Raw genomic sequence first — 19907 nt, 5'->3', positions numbered from 1 at the left:
TCAGGTGTCTTAGTACCCATCTGGACACTTCCTAGCAGTGTGGGAACTGTGTAGGAAGGGATTTTAAATCACTCATGGGTTGGGGGTGGGTGTGTACAGAGGGTAACCTTCAGGCTCTTTGATCTTTCCTGTTCCATCCTAACCTAGCATAGGCCCTAAACTACAGACAGAGGAGAAAACTAGGAACTCTGAAGTCAGGCAGCTCCATCCACTTTGGTACCTATACTAAGGACAAGGATTTCTAATATCTTTGCAAGAGTTATGTATCTATATCTACATCTATCTATTTCTGTACACACACATTTTGGGGGGTAAAATTATTTGTAATTTTGCTTTTAGAAATTATTTGCTTTCAAGTCATTCATTTTTAGACTGTCACTAAGTATATTCAAGGATTCCTGCAAAGTGAGAAAATGTAATCTAGAGTTTTTACATAATTCACATTTTTACAAGGATGTATAGCTCCTCAAAAAAGTAGTGATAGCTCTCTCCTCTACTGCACAAATGGCATTGTGATGGGAAGAGAATTAAATACGGATGTGGTTCTTGTATTCTCTCTCCACATCAGCTTCTAGAAAGTATAAAACCAAATGTTGGTAAACTATTAGTAAGTATAAAAGAGTACATCATGGGCATTTTGTATTTTAACCTCTCTATTCAACTTTGTGGTTAAGAGCACAGACCTAATTTGGTTTTAACTAGTCTAGGTTCAAATTCTATTTTTTTTTTAATTGAAATATAGTTGACTTACAAACTCTGCTTCTAACACTTTGTGATCTTGGGCAAGTTACCTAGATTCTTTAACTTATGTTTTACTCACCTGTAAAACTGAAATAATATTGACTCTTTTCTAATGTTGTTGAGAGGATAAAAGATGAAGCTTTTAGCACAGAGCAAAGCCTTTAATCCATGATGGCTATTTTCTTTCCCTACTCTTATTTTCCCTTTGCCTTTTTCTTTACTTTTATTTTTTCATCTTTCTAGAATGTATATATTTTAAAAGGTACCTTAAAATTATTGGAAGAAATTGGACCATAAATAATTTAAATAAGTAATCAAATAGTAAGCAAATATTTAAATTTTTTATTCCTAAAGAAATTATGGTTTAGAAGAAGTGTTTTCAAATTTTCAATATCACCTGGGGATCTTGACCTTGTTAGAATGAGTATTCTAGTTCAGAAGGTCTGGGGTGGGACTTGACAGTCTGCATTTCTAACAAGTTCCCAGGTGATGCTGATGCTGTTGTCCTTAGAGGAGTGCTTTGTGGAGCAAGGGGTTCAGAAGAGCGGCTTAGAGCTTCATAAAAACACAAAGTATCCAGTGCCTAGCACACTTTGAATCGCAACCAAGAGCAGTGAGATGGTGTCTTATTTCTCTTATGCCTTTATGAGGAAAAGATTCCTTTCTTTAATCCAAATTACCTGAAAGAGTCCCATGGGATTCTATTTCTGACACAAGTCATTGTCTTTGCCGTCCTTTTGAGTCACAGCGGTTCCCTGAGCAGGCACTTGGTCCCTTGACTCTTGGACAGAGTCTTTTCCATTACACTGCGGCAGTTCTCAGGGCCTTTCATTATGTCACACTGAATATTTATTAGGCTCTTCTAACATAATAACTCGGCCGAGTCACACAGATACCCACTGGCCAAGAAACAGTCTCTAAACTAATGTTAACTTAATGATTGTTTCAGAAGCAGCTATGTGCTTTTTTTTAACTTCACAATATTGCTAAACTATACCTCAGTGTTACCAGTGATTTCTTATTGCTAATTCCCATAGGCACCTATCTCTAGAATTTGACCCTGTTCATCATTTCTTACTTCTCGAAACTTCCTGTTTGCTTGGTTTCCATGATTCAACTTCCTTTGCTTGCCTCTTACTGCTCTGTTGCTACCCCTGGTTCACTTATGTAAGAATTAGAATTCTCACGTCTTGTGTACGCCTTCAGTTCTTACTCTGTGTCTTCTTACTCTGTGGTCTCTTAGATCAATAACTACTATCTCTTTCAACTCAGATATCCTATTGGTACCTCAAACTCAGTGTGTCCAAACAGATCTTTGCTACCTTTCCTTACTTAACCTTAGTCATTTAACATCTTTAAGCTTTTTTTTTTTTTACTGATCTGAAAAGTCAGGCTAGTGAAAGAACCTAAATAATCAGATGTCTGAGAATTAATATATTAATAGATACTATATTAACTATATTATATATAAATATCTATTATACATATTCTGAGATTTAATATATGTCGGTTGCTGAGAATCCTGTCCTTAGGATAGATCTGAGTGTGTGTTGCTTATGAATCTGTTTAAAACCATATTGTCTATGTTGGCACCTACCTCCGGATTGAAGATTAGAATCTGGGAGATGTCCTAGATTTCTCCTTCCATAGTACATTCAATTAATGTGATAAGTCCAATAAATTTTATCCCTTAAATAACTTTTTCTGGTCTTCTCTCTATCCCCTTTCCAGTGTCACAGTGTAAGTCTTCTCAGTGTCTCACCTGAATTATGTCAACTGTCCTTGTCTAAGCCTCCCCGAGTCTAGGCTCACATCCTCCATTCACTCTGCTTACCGATTGCTGTGTGCTCTCTCAGATTCACAGCTGGTCATGGTCCTCCTTCTCTCAAAATTCTTCATAGCTCCGTATTTCCTAAAGTAAAACATCATTACATTTCTCACATGACCCTTATATATGACAAGCAAGAAACATCAAGATTAGTCTCTTCCATCTCTTGGTTTCTTTTCTATTTCTCAACTTTTCTCACTGATGCTTGAGCAATTTTAAACTAATCATTGATTCCTGGAATATATTACAGTTTCTCAAACCTGCAGTCCTTTGCCTGCATGTTCTTCTTTCTCTAAACTAATCTGTTATTTGAGATTAAACTCAAAATTAGTCTCCTCTGGAAGCTTTCCTTAAAGACTCTGAACATACTTAGGTAACTTTTTTATGCCCGTTAAAAAGAAGAAGAAGAACAAAACTATTACAGCAATTTTCTAATTTTAGTGCATCATTATTTTATCAGGAAATAGTGTTGGATTTGATTCAGGTTTTTTACGGCATCTGTTGAAATAATCCCATGATTTTTCTCCATTATTCTGGTAATTTTGCTAATGCAATGAAATACATTGGCATTCAGCTGTTAAAACAGCCTTGCATCCTGGAATAAACACCACTAGTTATGATTTATTAGCTTTTTAAAATATTTACTGGATTTGATTTACTAATATTTTAAAAAGATTTTTATGTTTATGTTTATGAGGAGTGTTGGTCTATAGTTTCTTGTAATGTCCTTGTTAGGTTTTGGTATCAAGTCAAGTTCATTCATACTGAATTTTTTTCTACTTATACCAATTAGAGTGGTTAAAACCTTAGATTATGATTCTGGATTAGTCTGTTTCTTTTTTCAGTTCGTTCAGTGAGTAATTCATGTCTTTTGAAACTTTATTATATATAAATCCATTTGGTATTATGCCTTCTAGATTAATAGATACATTTTCTAATTATGAAATGTCTCTCTTTATTTTGTTAATTCTTCCTGACTTGAAGTCTACATTGACTATTACTACTATAGCCACACTAGCTTTTTTATGATGACTGGTTTTGTGGAATAACTTTTCCCATCCTTTAGCGTTTAACTTTAAATATATATATATGTGTGTGTATATATATATATATATATATATATATTTAAAATGTGTCTTTTGTAGATAGCATGCAGTTCAGTATTGTTTGTTTCTTTAGTTTGACAATCTGTGTTTTTTAATTAATACATTTCATTTATTTGTATTTAATGCAATTATTCATATGTGTAGGTTTACACATACTTTCTTGCTATCTCTTTTTATCCCATTTGTTCCATGTTCCTTTGTCCCTCCTTTTCTGATTATTTTAGGTTAATCAAACCTTATTTTATGTTTCCTACTTTAATTTTTCTACTCTTTTAAGTTGTAACTCTGAATTATTTCTTTTAATGGTTGCTCTAGGAATTGACATATGTATCTTTGACATATAACTTCCTATTCAAAATGAACATTACACCACTTTACGTAAAAAATCCTTAAAACAGTAAAATTCTTGCCTCCTTTATCAAAAATAAGGTGACCATATGTGCGTGGGTTTATCTGTGGGCTTTCAATCCTGTTCCATTGATCTATATTTCTGTTTTTGTGCCAGTACCATACTGTCTTGATTACTGTAGCTTTGTAGTATAGTCTGAAGTCCAGGAGTCTGATTCCTCCAGCTCCATTTTTCTTTCTAAAGATTGCTTTGGCTATTCAGGGTCTTTTGTGTTTCCATACAAATTGTGAAATTTTTTCTTCTAGTTCGGTGAAAAATGCCATTGGTAGTTTGATAGGGATTGCATTGAATCTGTAGATTGCCTTGTGTAGTATAGTCATTTTCACAATGTTGATTCTTCCAATCCAAGAACATGGTATATCTCTCCATCTGTCTGTGTCATCTTTAATTTCTTTCATCAGTGTCATAGTTTTCTGCATACAGGTCTTTAGGTCTCCCTAGGTAGGTTTATTCCTAGGTATTTTATTCTTTTTGTTGCAATGGTAAATGGGAGTGTTTCCTTAATTTCTCTTTCAGAATTTTCATCATTAGTGTATAGGAATGCAAGAGATTTCTGTGCATTAATTTTGTATCCTGCTACTTTACAAAATTCATTGATTAGCTCTAGTAGTTTTCTGGTAGCATCTTTAGGATTCTCTATGTATAGTATCATGTCGTCTGCAAATAGTAACAGCATTACTTCTTCTTTTCTGATTTGGATTCCTTTTATTTCTTTTTCTTCTCTGATTGCTGTGGCTAAAACTTCCAAAACTATGTTGAATAATAGTGGTGAGAGTGGGCAACCTTGTCTTGTTCCTGATCTTAGTGGAAATGGTTTCAGTTTTTCACCATTGAGAACAATGTTGGCTGTGGGTTTGTCATATATAGCCTTTATTATGTTGAGGTAAGTTCCCTCTATGACTACTTTCTGGAGGGTTTTTATCATAAATGGGTGTTGAATTTTGTCAAAAGCTTTTTCTGCATCTATTGAGATGATCATATGGTTTTGATCCTTCAATTTGCTGATATGGTGTATCACATTGATTGATTTGCATATATTGTAGAATCCTTGCATTCCTGGGATAATCCCCACTTGATCATGGTGTGTGATCCTTTTAATGTGCTGCTGGATTCTGTTTGCTAGTATTTTGTTGAGGATTTTTGCATCTATGTTCATCAGTGATATTGGCCTGTAGTTTTCTTTTTTTGTAACATCTTTGTCTGGTTTTGGTATCAGGGTGATGGTGGCTTCGTAGAATGAGTTTGGGAGTGTTCCTCCCTATGTTATATTTTGGAAGAGTTTGAGAAGGATGGGTGTTTGCTCTTCTCTGTTTGATAGAATTCACCTGTGAATCCATCTGGCCCTGGGCTTTTGTTTGTTGGAAGATTTTTAATCAGTTTCAATTTCAATGCTTGTGGTTGGTCTGTTTATATTTTCTATTTCTTCCTGGTTTAGGCTTGGAAGCTTGTGCTTTTCTAAGAATTTGTCCATTTTTTCCAGGTTGTCCATTTTAGTGGTATATAGTTGCTTGTAGTAATCTCTCATGATCCTTTGTATTTCTGCAGTGTCAGTTGTTACTTCTCCTTTTTCATTTCTAATTCTATTGATTTGAGTCTTCTCCCTTTTTTTCTTGATGAATCTAGCTAATGGTTTGTCAATTTTGTTTATCTTCTCAAAGAACCAGCTTTTTGTTTTATTGATCTTTGCTATTGTTTTCTTCAATTTTTTCTAATTAATTCTGATCTGATCTTTATGATTTCTTTCCTTCTGCTAACTTTGGGGTCTTTTTGTTCTTCCTTCCATAATTGCTTTAGGTGTAAGGTTAGGTTGTTTATTTGAGATGTTTCTTGTTTCTTGAGGTAGGATTTTATTGCTAAAAACTTCCGTCTTAGAACTGCTTTTGCTGCATCCCATAGGTTTTGGGTCGTCGTGTTTTCATTGTCATTTGTTTATAGGTATTTTTTGATTTCCTCTTCAATATCTGCAGTGATCTCTTGGTTATTAAGTAGTGTATTGTTTAGCCTCCATGTGTTTGTATTTTTTACAGATTTTTTTCCTGTAATTGATATCTAGTCTCATAGCATTGAGGTCATAAATGATACTTGATACAGTTTCAATTTTCTTATATTTACCAAGGCTTGATTTGTGACCCAAGATACGATCTATCCTGGAGAATGTTTCATAAGCACTTGAGAAGAAAGTGTATTCTGTTGTTTTTGGATGGAATGTACTATAAATATCAATTAAGTCCATCTTGTTTAATGTATCATTGAAAGCTTGTGTTTCCATATTTATTTTCATTTTGAATGATCTGTCCATTGGTGAAAGTGGGGTGTTAACATCCCCTACTATGATTGTGTTACTGTCGATTTCCCCTTTTATGGCTGTTAGCATTTGCCTTATGTATTGATGTACTCCTATATTGGGTACATAAATATTTACAATTGTTCTATCTTCTTCTTGGATTGATCCCTTGATCATTATGTAGTGTCCTTCTTTGTCTCTTGTAATAGTCTTTATTTTAAAGTCTATTTTGTCTGATATGAGAATTGCTACTTCAGCTTTCTTTTGAATTCTATTTGCATGGAATATCTTTTTCCATCCCTTCACTTTCAGTCTGTATGTGTCCCTAGGTCTGAAGTGGGTCTCTTGTAGACAGCATATATACGGGTCTTGCTTTCGTATCCATTCAGCCAGTCTATGTCTTTTGGTTGGAGCATTTAATCCATTTACATTTAAGGTAATTATCAATATGTATGTTCCTATTACCATTTTCTTAATTGTTTGGGTTTGTTATTGTAGGCTTTTTCCTTCTCTAGTGTTTCCTGCCAGAGAAGTTCTTTTAGTATTTGTTGTAAAGCTGGTTTGGTGGTGCTGAATTCTCTTAGCTTTTGCTTGTCTGTAAAGGTTTTAATTCTTCTTTGGAATGTGAATGAGATACTTGCTGGGTAGAATAATCTTGGTTGTAGGTTTTTCCCTTTCATCACTTTAAATATGTCCTGCCACTCCCTTCTGGCTTGCAGAGTTTCTGCTGAAAGATCAGCTGTTAACCTTATGGGAATTCCCTTGTATATTATTGGTTGTTTTTCCCTTGCTGCTTTTAATATCTTTTCTTTGTATTTATTTTTTGATCATTTGATTAATATGTGTCTTGGCATGTTTCTCCTTGGATTTATCCTGTATGGGACTCTCTGTGCTTCCTGGACTTGATTCACTATTTCCTTTCCCATATTAGGGAAGTTTTCAACTATAATCTCTTCAAATATTTTCTCAGTCCCTTTCTTTTTCTCTTCTTCTTCTGGGATCCCTATAATTCGAATGTTGGTGTGTTTAATGTTGTTCCAGAGGTCTCTGAGACAGTACTCAATTCTTTTCATTCCTTTGTCTTTATTCTGCTCTGCAGTAGTTATTTCCACTATTTTATCTTCCAGGTCAGTTATCCGTTCTTCTGCCTCAGTTATTCTGCTATTGGTTCCTTCTAGAGAATTTTAAATTTCATTTATTGTGTTGTTCATCATTGTTTGTTTGCTCTGTAGTTCTTCTAGGTCCTTGTTAAACGTTTCTTGTATTTTCGCCATTCTATTTCCAAGATTTTGGATCATCTTTACTATCATTACTCTGAATTCTTTTTCTGGTAGACTGCCTATTCCCTCTTCATTTGTTTGTTCTGGTGGGTTTTTACCTTGTTCCTTCATCTGCTGTGTATTTCTCTGTCTTCTCATTTTGCTTAACTTACTGTGTTTGTGGTCTCCTTTTTGCAGTGTGCACGTTCGTAGTTCCCATTTATTTTTGGTGTCTGCCCCCAGTGGGCAAGGTTGGTTCAGTGAGTTGTGTAGGCTTCCTAGTGGAGGGGAGTAGTGCCTGTGTTCTGGTGGATGAGGTTGGATCTTGCCTTTCTGGTGGGCAGGACCGCATCCGGGTGTGTGTTTTGGGGTGTCTGTGAACTTAGTATGATTTTAGGCAGCCTCTCTGTTAATGGGTGGGGTTGTGTTCCTGTCTTGCTAGTTGTTTGGCATGGGGTGTCCAGCACTGGAGCTTGCTTGTCATTGAGTGGAGCTGGGTCTTAGCATTGAGATGGAGATCTGTGGAAGAGCTTTTGCCGTTTGATATTATGTGGAGGTGGGAGGTCTCTTGTGGACCAATGTTCTGAACTTGCCTCTCCCACCTCAGAGGCACAGGCCTGACACCCAGCCAGAGCACCAAGACCCTGTCAGACACACGGTTCAGAAGAAAAGGGAGAAAGAAAGAAAGAAAGAAAGAAAAAAATAAGTAAAATAAAGTTATTAAAATAAAAAATAATTATTAAAAATAAAAAAATTAAAAAGTAATAAAGAAAAAAGAAAAAAAGAAAGAAAGAAGAGAGCAACCAAACCAAAAAGCAAATCCACCAATGATAACAAGTGCTAAAAACTATACTAAAAATAAATAAATAAATAAAAAAGGCACAGAAAGAACCCTCGGCCAAATGGTAAAAGCAAAGCTATACAGACAAAATCACACACAGAAGCATACAGATACACACTCACAAAAAGAGAAAAAGGAAAAGAATATATATATCGTTGCTCCCAAAGTCCACTGCCTCAATTTTGGGATGATTCGTTGTCTATTCAGGTATTCCACAGATGCAGGGTACATCAGGTTGATTGTGGAGATTTACTCCGCTGCTCCTGAGGCTGCTGGGAGAGATTTCCCTTTCTCCTCTTTGTTCGCACAGCTCCCGGGGTTCAGCTTTGGATTTGGACCTGCCTCTGCGTGTAGGTCGCCTGAGAGCGTCTGTTCCCGCTCACACAGGACGGGGTTAAAGGAGCAGCTGCTTCGGGGCCACTGGCTCACTCAGGCTGGGGGCAGGGAGGGAAGGGTATGGATGCGGGGCGAGCCTGCGGCGGCAGAGGCCGGCGTGACGTTGCACCAGCCCGAGGCGCGCTGTGCGTTCTCCCGGGGAAGTTGTCCCCGGATCACGGGACGCTGGCAGTGGCGGGCTGCACAGGCTCCTGGGAGGGGCAGTGTGGAGAGTGACCTGTGCTCGCACACAGGCTTCTTGGTGGCGGCAGCAGCAGCCTTAGCGTCTCATGCCCGCCTCTGGGGTCCGCGCTGAGAGCCGTGGCTCGCGCCCGTCTCTGGAGCTCGTTTAGGCGGCGCTCTGAATCCCCTCTCCTCGCGCACCAGGAAACAAAGAGGCAAGAAAAAGTCTCTTGCCTCTTCGGCAGCTCCAGACCTTTTCCCGGACTCCCTCCCGGCTAGCTGTGGTGCACTAGCCCCCTTCAGGCTGTGTTCACGCCGCCAACCCCAGTCCTCTCCCTGCGATCCGACCGAAGCCTGAGCCTCAGCTCCCAGCCCCTGCCCGCCCCGGCGGGGGAGCAGACAAGCCTCTCGGGCTGGTGAGTGCTGCTCGGCGCCGAGCTTCTGTGCGGGAATCTCTCCGCTTTGCCCTCCGCACCCCTGTGGCTGCGCTCTCCTCCGTGGCTCCGAAGCTTCCCCCCTCCGCCACCCGCCGTCTCCGCCCACGAAGGGGCTTCCTAGTGTGTGGAAGCCTTTCCTCCTTCACAGCTCCCTCCCACTGGTGCAGGTCCCGTCCCTATTCTTTTGTCTCTGTTTTTTCTTTTTTCTTTGGCTCTACCCAGGTACGTGGGGAGTTTCTTGCCTTTTGGGAGGTCTGAGGTCTTCTGCCAGCATTCAGGAGGTGTTCTGTAGGAGTTGTTCCGCATGTAGATGTATTTCTGATGTATTTGTGGGGAGGAACGTGATCTCCGCGTCTTATTCTTCCGCCATCTTGAAGGTCTCCTCTCATTCTGATCTTTAAACAAACAACGAGCCTGCATGATAAAACTCTAAATTTTCTTACAGGAGGATACTGAGAGTAAAAGGGAGTGACTGCTTTGTCCACATCACAGATATCATAAGTGACGAAGCTTATATGGAAGAAATCTGGCTGACTCCAAAGGCCCTTCTCTTCCCACAGTATTAAAATTTTTGTTTTTAATGCCTTATGATTTTCTGACATATTTTCCTCATATTTGTAATCATACTTGTTATACTGTGTGTTTGATCTTTGATAAGAGGACATAATCATGTCCAACTTTACTGTAAAGTATGGAATAGTTAAAATACACACTTGTAAAATTCCTATTTTTGCTAACACAAGCAAGGCATTTTGCATACTCAAATATATTTCATATCTACATCACCTCTTGAGAAATTTTCCCATTTCTACCTTTTGAAAAAATACTGTTTTGTACCATGATATCCCCTACTGGGTAGATCTTGAGATTGGCCAGATCAGTGACTTTTAAATACATTTTTCTTTCTTGACAAATGAAAACTTACAAGGAAGCCACTAAGGAAAGTAGTTAAAGAGGACCTGCTCCAGCTGAAGCTGAGATAAGCGTGGGAGCTATGGGCACAGAGGGGTGGCTCTCAACACACATTTTCAGGATCCTTTAACGCCTGGCAGCAGCCTTTGACCTCTTCCTGGAAACACCGGTGCTCTAAAAATCACTGCTTTAGCCCAACTTTATTTTTCTAATGAAAATCAGAAGGGATTTTTACATGTGTGTGTGTATGAAGTTTTTGAGTCTTGGAGCTCATTCTTGACTCCAATTATAGTACTTTGGTAATAAACACCCCCAAATGAACCAAAGTACATAGAACAGCCACAAAACTGATAAACAAAAATAAAAACAAAGCCAAAAGGGTAACAAATGTTACCCTTTTTAAGGATATCTGGATGAACTGTTGAGTATGGTGGCTGCCCCTTTGGTGGTAATTTAGGGTTTTAGTCACGTTTATACAGCATGCAGCCTTTTCCTCCCTCCCTGACCTTCCCTTGCTTCACTTCTGCAGACCAGTTAATAACTCTGTCTATCTTCCTCCCTCACAGCTCCCAGGATTAACTCATTTCATCTTTCTCCTTTTGAGGTCCACCCACTGTTACTTGCTACTGTACACTCTATTCCAATCACATTCTGTCACTGAATGTATTATAAACATCATCTCCACATATTCACTTATTTGGTCCTTTCTGCCTGAATTTCCCTTCCTTCCCTCTTTTCTTTATTTAGAAGACTTCAACTATTAAAAAAAAAAAAAAAAAGGGTAAAATATACCCAGCCCTCTACCTCACTCAACCTTGCTAAGCAAAATTATCACTTGAGCCTATGTACTGAGCTAGCACTATGTGTATAAACTTTTCATGATATTTACCATAGTGAATCATTTCTCTCCCTTTTCTCCCAGGTAGACAGAACTCTTTTACGGGGAGGGCTGAATCATATTCTTTTATCATGTTCCCATGCCCAGCATACACCTGGCCCTTAGTAGGTGCTCTAAAAATCGGTGAATAGGTGTCTAAAGAAAATGTCTTAAAATATCACATTTTTCCAGCAGGTGCCACCATGCCATGAAAATATTTCAGCCTGAAAGTTGCCTGTTTTTATTGAGTTATACAAAATTAAGCAAATGTCCTTCTTTATCCATCTAATTGATAATGCACTTAGTTAAAATCAAAGATGGAACACTGTTGAACTCATTTCTGGGGTGTGAGTAGAGTGTACCTGAGGTCATGCACACACGTGCTTGGGACACATTCTTTTCAAGCCTTAGTGTTTAAATAAGCTTAACAAGGTCAAAGTGAAGGTCTGATTTAGCAAAAGATTCCATTGTAAACATAATGGCTATTTATATGAGACTTTAGGAATCTAAGGCAATGACCAAACCATTTGAAAATAAATCAATATGATGATTATGACTTGACGAAGAGTTGGTGAAAATAAAGCAAAGTGACCTATAAAAAGGAAAAAAATTACTTTTTCACAGAAATTTAGGCAGGTAGATGACAAAATATCTAGAAAAGTCTGATGATGTGTAATATATGATGCAGAAGCATTGCAAATCATTCACTGAATATTCCTGTATGTATGAAACTGCTTTAGATTCTGGTTGTTTCCAGCCCAATTTCTTCAGTGAATTTTATATCCCATGGTATAGACAAAGGGCTGAGACATCATTTTAGCGTGAATATTAATTCCTCTGTTTGATACCATGTTTTGGCGATAATTTTTGCTGGCAAAAATTTTACTGAGTGGCAACTAAGTGCTGGGGCCCTATCCTAGGTACTTGAAATAAAGAGGGCAGTAGAATAGTTTCACCACACAAGAGGCATAACATGCAGTTGCAAAGTTAGATTTTTTTTTCATTTCATACATGTTAAATTACATCAACAGTTTCCCTAATTCTCAACATGGAGTCTCTTTACTTCAGCGAACTCCAAAGAAATACTGGGGGTGAAGGTCCTTGAGTTTATTTTAACTTTTTAAGAAGTCAAAAGGCTGAACAAATTTGTATCCTTAGAAAGCTGAACAAATCTTTAGTTGGCATTAAATCATATCTCTGTCTCTTTTTTTGTTTTTTAAAATTTTTATCTTTTGATTTTAGATGATATTAGACAGCTTAAAGTGTCATGATTGTTATGTCTTAATAAAAAGAAGTACTTCCTTTTAGTAAGTAATACGAGTATGGGGTGAATTAACTTTATTCAACAACTAATAATATATTTCTTGATATTCTGGGTTAGCTCTGTGTCTACATCTTGCATTTTCACAACAAATGTTTCTTGATATTCTGGGTTAGCTCTGTGTCTACATCTTGCATTTTCACAATAAACCTCTCAAGTTGTTGTTATAATCAAACCCACTTTGTAGATGTCAAAACAGTGGTTCAAATGGTTGTGATTTGCCCAAGAACATTCCAAAAATTATATGGTGGAGCTGAAGTTTAAGCCAAAGCTTCTGCCTTCAAATCCTATATTAGTCATTCCAAACAGATCACTAAGAGACAGATTCCAGCATTCTTGTTTTATGTTTACACGAGATGTTAATCATCTTTAAAAATTCTAGATCCTGTTAAAATGCTAAAGGAAAGGAGAGCTCTCTTTTCCTTCTCATCAGCGATTTCCCTATAGAAGTGACCAGGATTTAATAAATTAACACTTTCCTCTGAGTTGGTTTCAGAAACCAACTCAGGGGAAACTTTGAACTTCATACTTATTAGTGATTGAGATAACTCAACAATAATTTCCAGACAACAGACATCTAGGGTAGTCTTCAACTTAACCATTAAACCCTATGAAATTAAATCTGTCAGAGCAAGTACAACACAAGATGGCAGTAGGAGGGGGTGAAAATAAGTAAATTATTCAAAAGAATTGAGCTGACTTAGCAAGGCTTATTCTGCCACTGTTTTATTTCCCTCCGTGTGAAAAATAAGTCATGATCCTGACCACGTCCTTAAGGTCAATGCTCTTGCCTCCATGCTCATCTAGCATCTGTTGGATAGCAGGTAGGGTTAAACCATATACAGATGCTTTTGCCTTTGTTTGATGCTAAGGACAAATAAACAATCAACTATGCAAATACCACAAGCAAGGGAAACTGTTATCTACACATGTTTAATTACTCAAGTTTTTACCACGGTACCAAGGCATCAGCATACTACTTGGGCTTTTAGATAACTTGAGTCATCTCTTTTCTAAACTCCCTTACTCTCTTCTTTTAAATAACCATTTTTTCATTTGCTCTACCCAGAAAAATCTTAAGCTATCAAAATAGAGGCTTAAGCAGAATGGTAGGCAAAACAGAAGGGAAGGGAAAAGAGGTTGAGAAGATTCTCCAACTCACACCTATTGCTGATCACATACTTTACACATTTTCCCTGTACACATGGAATTGCATGCATTTTTCTTTAGAACATCTAAAAGTTGAAATTAACCGTTTGCCCACTAATTAAGATTCTGAATTTTTCTGAATCAATAGGAGAAATAACATAGACGAGAGTGCACTTCCGTTCTACCAACTGTCCAACTCTCATCCCAATTCCTCTCTCCTTCCTTCCTCTCTGCTCCCACTATAGTTAAGATCACTTGTTTAATAGACCATTCTATTTCAAAAGAAATATTTCAAAATTTCAAAAGAAATTTTTGGTCAGGAAATTCTGGCCCATGTGGGATTTTTTTTTTCTTGAAATTAAGTGTATTTAACTTGCTTGAGAGAAAGCTTTTTGAAAATAATTATAAAAGTAAGAACTTAGCAATGTCAAACTAGAAATGCTGAGGTTAAAATAGCCAGCAATAGCACCTTTCCATTAATAACTCTGTGCGTGTGTGTTATTTATGGAAGAGTTCTTTCTGTTTCTGCCAAGTGGCCATGTTTCCTCAGTGACCTTTCTTTACAAGGCTCTGCAAGCATCTCTCCATTGCTTGGTCAGAAAGTTCTCTCAAGAGCTGTGCTTTCATGATGGAAATTTCTGAATTCTCATCTAATTCACAATCTAAATATTTCAGGTATTCGAAGGTAATTGTGAAACATAAAGGTGTATTCCAACTTGGAAAGAAATACGATAAAATTTTAAAGTTCTGAATTTAAAAGTTAACTTACCCTTTAAGAAAGTTCAAATGAAAAGTTTCTGCCTCCAAAGTGGTTAGTCACTGAGAGTATGTTCTTGGACAGCCTTTGGAGAAAACAACAGAAGACCTTCACCTTGGTTCACATTACACCTAATAATTGTAAATGATGCATGGCTAAGTGATATATGTATAGTAGTGTAGATGCACCAGGGTACTCAACTCTGAGAAGACTTGCCAACCAGTACATCCAGACTGGCTTCTCATATAGTTCATGTCCAATGAGAGTCATAGGAAAAGTCTCAGCATCAGTAGGAACTTTTCTGTCTGACCATCAGTGAGGTATAGTTATAAAAATTTAGCATTAAGAGGAAGAACAAAACACCTAATTTTAGATTTTAGAAAGTAATGGAGATGCTGAGTAGCTATTTAGAATGTAAGATTCATTGAAAGGACCAAATGACCAAAATACTAACTTTAATCGATAGATGAAATATGCTTCATCCATACAATGGAATCTAGAGTCATCAATTAAAAAAACACTAATAAGGGACAGCATTTCCAATGTCACAGAAAGGGGGAAAAATTCACGGACAAGGACATCATTTCATAGATGTGTTTGAATGAGGAAAAGCAAATTGCAGAATAGAGTGATCTCAATCCCTTATATGTGTGACGTTTTATTGTTTACATTCATGAGAATGTAAAATTATCTAAACAATCTATACAATCTATACTTCCAGAAGAAAAATTCTCAGAGTTAATGACCATATGTTATTACTGTCATTTTTATATGAAGTATAAAACACCATGAACTTACCAGATAGATATAAATGACTGCCAGGTGAGTTGCTGCAGCCAGTGACTTGGTGTAGCTTCAAGAAGTGGGCTGTCCTGGGGCTTGAACTGAGGCTTCCCAAGTTTGCTTAGCAAGGCAATCATACTGACACTAGGCTGTCACAAATGACTTCAAGTTCTAAGGGAGTCTTCATAATGTTATCCTGGGATTGTTATTCATATCAAATGTGGAGAATTTCAAATTATGAGTAAGTGTAAACTCTTCATTCCATCCTAGAATTTAGAGGATTTTCAGCACACGTGAGTTTAGAAGTGTTTTTGCTATAGATCGAAGGTGTGCTAGCTCTTCTTCTGTTTTGAGCTTTACTCTTCAGTGGACCAATGAATAATAGAACTATGATGATAAGATAATCATGATGATGGAAACGATAAAAAAAATCTGAGATGTTGGTCATTACTGATGCATCTGAAGATAACAGCAAACATATACTTGCACAGGTAATCAATTCATTGTGTCCATTCAGATTATCCACGTGGGCTACAACACCATGGTTGTTTTTGGGAATTGTCAGGAGTTATAAGGATGACTATAGTTACTTAGGTTGACACCACCTTCTTCTGTTTCTCTGTTTCTTCCTAGAATGCAGACTCAACAGTACCTGCAGCAGCGTCGAAAATTTGCAGCTGCCTTCCTGGCATTTATTTTCATTTTAGCAGCTGTGGATACTGCTGAAGCAGGAAAGAAAGAGAAACCAGGTAAGCAATATGGTTATGAACACAAAACTCTTCATTGATTAACATCCATCTAATCCAACTACCTGATTTTTGTCTTTTCTCCTTCCCTCCCTCCCTCCTTTTCTTTCTTCCTTTCTTCCCACCTTCCTTCCTTCCAAGTATTTAGAAGAACCTAAGTGACATCCCCTCTGATTCCACCCCCCACTCTAAGTCCTGAAGTATAGGTGGTGATCATTAACTATTGACTGAAATAATAATGATCATATTAACAGCTACAACATACAGAAAATTGACCAGCAATCAAGTGTTTTACTTATGTTGACACTCTTCCTCAAAAAGAGTCCTGCAAGCAAGTTTTGTTTTATCTCATATTTACAAAGGAGGAAACTGAAGCTTAGAGAGGATAAAGCACCTTTTCTATGTCACTCCCAATGTCATAAGGAGGCTGTGGAGCTGAGAGTCTATTACATCTGTGGTCCACCACATTTAATTTATGCTATTCCATCCATAAGACAGAGAAAGGAACATTGACATGCACTGAAATGGCTAATCTGACAACTGTTACTTCTCAAAGAATATTTTCTCATTTTTTAGGTTTAAGTGACTTTGATCATCTTCTCTTTTTCAGAAATGTTTGCTTCTAAAAGGAGATGTCAGTAAATCACTTAGCAGAGTCCCTGGCACATAGTAAGAGTTAAATGAATATTAGTTCTAGCTCCTTAGGTTTCTTTCTCCATTCTCTTGGTCATTGGTTGATTCAACCATTCAGCTAACACCTGTCGAGTTCCTACTCTTTACTGGACACTGAAGATAGAGGTAAAACCACAACCATACAATTATGGAGCTCAGGAATTAACTTGGTTGTATCTAGGAGTTAAAGAGTTTTCTGGACGTTGATTGTTTTTCCTTCCTCCCTTTCAGAAAAGAAAGTGAAGAAGTCCGACTGTGGAGAATGGCAGTGGAGTGTGTGTGTGCCCACCAGTGGGGACTGTGGGCTGGGCACCCGGGAGGGCACCCGGACCGGAGCTGAGTGTAAACAAACCATGAAGACCCAGAGATGTAAGATCCCCTGCAACTGGAAAAAGCAATTTGGAGGTAAATCCCACCCCTTCTGTCCTATTGATTTAATCTTCCACCCTGAGATAATTCTGTCATTCTTCCATCAAGCATCTTTTTGAGGTTGACTCTATTTATTATTTTAACAAGTTAATTGTATCAGATGCAAAATAACCAAGCATCTTGCCTTACCCCAGGACCCTCATTTTCAGTTCTACCAGAATTTGGGGCCAGACAGTTTTTGTGTCCTGGAGGGAGGGCTGTCCTGTGCATTGTAGGATATTTAACTGTATCTCTGACTTCTACCCACTAGTTTCTTGTGGCACTCCCCACCTCACCAAATGCAACAACTGAAAATATCTCCAGATATTGCTGCATGTTTCCCTTCAGTGGGCGTGTCAGAATAGTCCCTGACTGAGGCCACTATCTTACCAAAACGGACAGAAAATATGCCCTTGATCCCTCCTAGCAGTGTTCTCTTCCCTTCTTCTATTTCTAGATTCCTTTGATCTCCCCTTCCTCTTTTCTTACTTATTCTACTCCTCCTCCAGATCTCTTTCTGTTACTTCCAGGCCCTCTCTCTCTTTTGTTCCCTCCCCACTCTCCACACTGTTTCATAGATTTACTTACCAGATCCAGCAGTGCTGCTATGAGCCACTTTTCACAGATTTTCTCTCACTGACTATTGCCAGTTTCATGCTGACCTCATCTCCTTATTTGAGAAGGAATCTTTCACACTTCCAACTTTAAACCCACCATTGAACACCCAAATTGCGTGTTTTTTCACATTCTAGATTCTTTGTCTTTCTCAGCCATAGTGGGACACAACGCCCCAAATATTCTCACTGGTTTACAGAAATGTGCTTTGGCCTATTGATCAATGGAGAAGGATAATGAATATACACACTATATCTTTTTCATTCTCTATAACCTTTGGGGTTATAACTTTTTATGAATGGAGGTAAATTCTATAAAGGCATGGTGAAATTCAGATACATTTGATCTTAAATTGTATATGGGTACCCTAAAGAACTACACGCAAAATGTCTTAAAAAGTGTGTCTTAAAGGTCTTATACCTAGAATATATAAAGAGCTCTCAAAACTAACAATCCAATTAGAAAGTGGGCAAAAGACATGAACAAACATTTTACTGAAGAGGATATATAGGTGGCAAATAAACACCTGAAAAGATGTTCAACATCTTTTCTCCATTAGGAAAATAAAAATGAAAACCAAAGAGACATCACTATATACTACACACCTATCAGAATGGCTAAAATTAGAAATAACATCAATTGCTAGCGAGGATGCAGAGAAACTAGATCACTCATACATTGGTGATGGGAAGACAGAATAGTAGAGCCACACTGGAAAAGAGTATGGCAGTTTTTCACAAAACTGAACTTGCGTTTACCATACAATGCAGTGGTTTCACTCTTAGGCATTTATCCTAGAGAAATGGAAATTTATGTTCTTATAAAAACCTATACATGAATGTATATAGCAGCTTTAGCGGTTACCAAAAGTTGGGAATGACCTAGATATCTTTCAACTGGTGAATGGTTAAACAAACTGGGGTACATCCATACCATGGAGGATTTCTCGACAATGAAAGGAACAGACTATTGATTAATACAACTTGGATGGACCTTCAGGAAATTTTGCTGAGCAAAACAAGCCAGTCTCAAAAGATTACATACTGTATGATTCCATTTATATAACATTAGTAAAATGACACAATTACAGAGGTGGAGAACAGATTAGTAATTGCCAAGGGTTAAGGAGGTAGGAAAGGAAGAAGGAAGCTAAGTTCTGACTGTAAAAGGATAACCCGAGGGACCCTTGTGTTAGAAGTTGTTTGAATACTAACGGTGGGGGTACTCACTCTTACCTACACATGTGATAAAGTCGCAGAGGACTAAATGTGCACATGTACATATACACAAATGAGTGCAGGTGAAACTGGGGACACCTAAATAATGTCTACGGACTGTGTCCACGTCAATTTCCTGGTGGTGCTATTGGACTATAGCTATGCAGGATATCACCACTGAGGGAAACTGGGTGCAGGGTATATGGGATCTCTCTGTATTATTTCTTGCATGTGAACCTACAATTACCTCACTACAAAAAGTTAACAAAAGTGTCTATTTTCATGGCACTCCAAGAGGAACTCACAGATTTCTGTTTGGTCCTACCCTGCCTCTAGCGGAGTGCAAATACCAGTTCCAGGCCTGGGGAGAATGTGACCTGAACACGGCCTTGAAGACCAGAACTGGAAGCCTGAAGCGAGCCCTCCACAACGCCGACTGTCAGAAGACAGTCACCATCTCCAAGCCCTGTGGCAAACTGACTAAGCCCAAACCTCAAGGTAGGTTCCTGCCTTTGAACCATAATTTTAATCTGAGTGGATTGAGGGACTCAGGCAGGATCTTCAGATGTGCAAACTCAAATTTTCCAGAAGGAAATCTTGGGTGAATTACCTTTAGAAAGGGATTGAAAAAAGCTCATATATTGAGCATCATACAAGTACTTTTCAGCAGGCAGTTGATGAATTCAAATTGAAGTCCTCTGCACAGCTGGGGGGACAGGAACAGTCTCCGTGCACAGATAAACAACTTAGCAAAACAGGCCAATTAAGACAGCTGCATGGTGACCATATATTTCAAGCCCTAAATCAGGACTACATCCTGACAAGTATGGACAAACTTAGAAAGATCAAGAGGCTGAAAATTAAAAATCAAGCCTCTCCTAGATTATCAACATATATAGTTTTCATGAAATCAGTTAAATTATTTTATATTTTTCCTTTTTCTACCACATAACTTGATAGGTTCTGTATTTCTAATATTTTTTTCAG

General features: G+C 37.8%; 1 protein-coding gene across 2 annotated transcripts in view; it reads left to right on the top strand.

Moving 5' to 3' along the window:
* The window catches only part of PTN (pleiotrophin), a 97719-nt gene that overhangs the window by 56759 nt on the left and 21053 nt on the right, over positions 1–19907 (top strand). For both annotated transcript variants that reach the window (XM_061198079.1, XM_061198078.1), the window contains exons 2-4: positions 15896–16011; positions 16912–17085; positions 19257–19418. In XM_061198079.1, the coding sequence (XP_061054062.1) occupies positions 15897–16011; positions 16912–17085; positions 19257–19418 (451 nt within the window). In that variant the 5' untranslated portion in view covers position 15896. The remainder of the gene's footprint in view (positions 1–15895; positions 16012–16911; positions 17086–19256; positions 19419–19907) is intronic.

This window comes from Eubalaena glacialis, chromosome 8 (genome assembly GCF_028564815.1).
Source record: "Eubalaena glacialis isolate mEubGla1 chromosome 8, mEubGla1.1.hap2.+ XY, whole genome shotgun sequence".
Taxonomy (NCBI): domain Eukaryota; kingdom Metazoa; phylum Chordata; class Mammalia; order Artiodactyla; family Balaenidae; genus Eubalaena; species Eubalaena glacialis.
The sequence above is the reverse complement of the archived record's forward strand: the minus strand, read 5'-3'. Positions and strand labels throughout refer to the sequence as shown.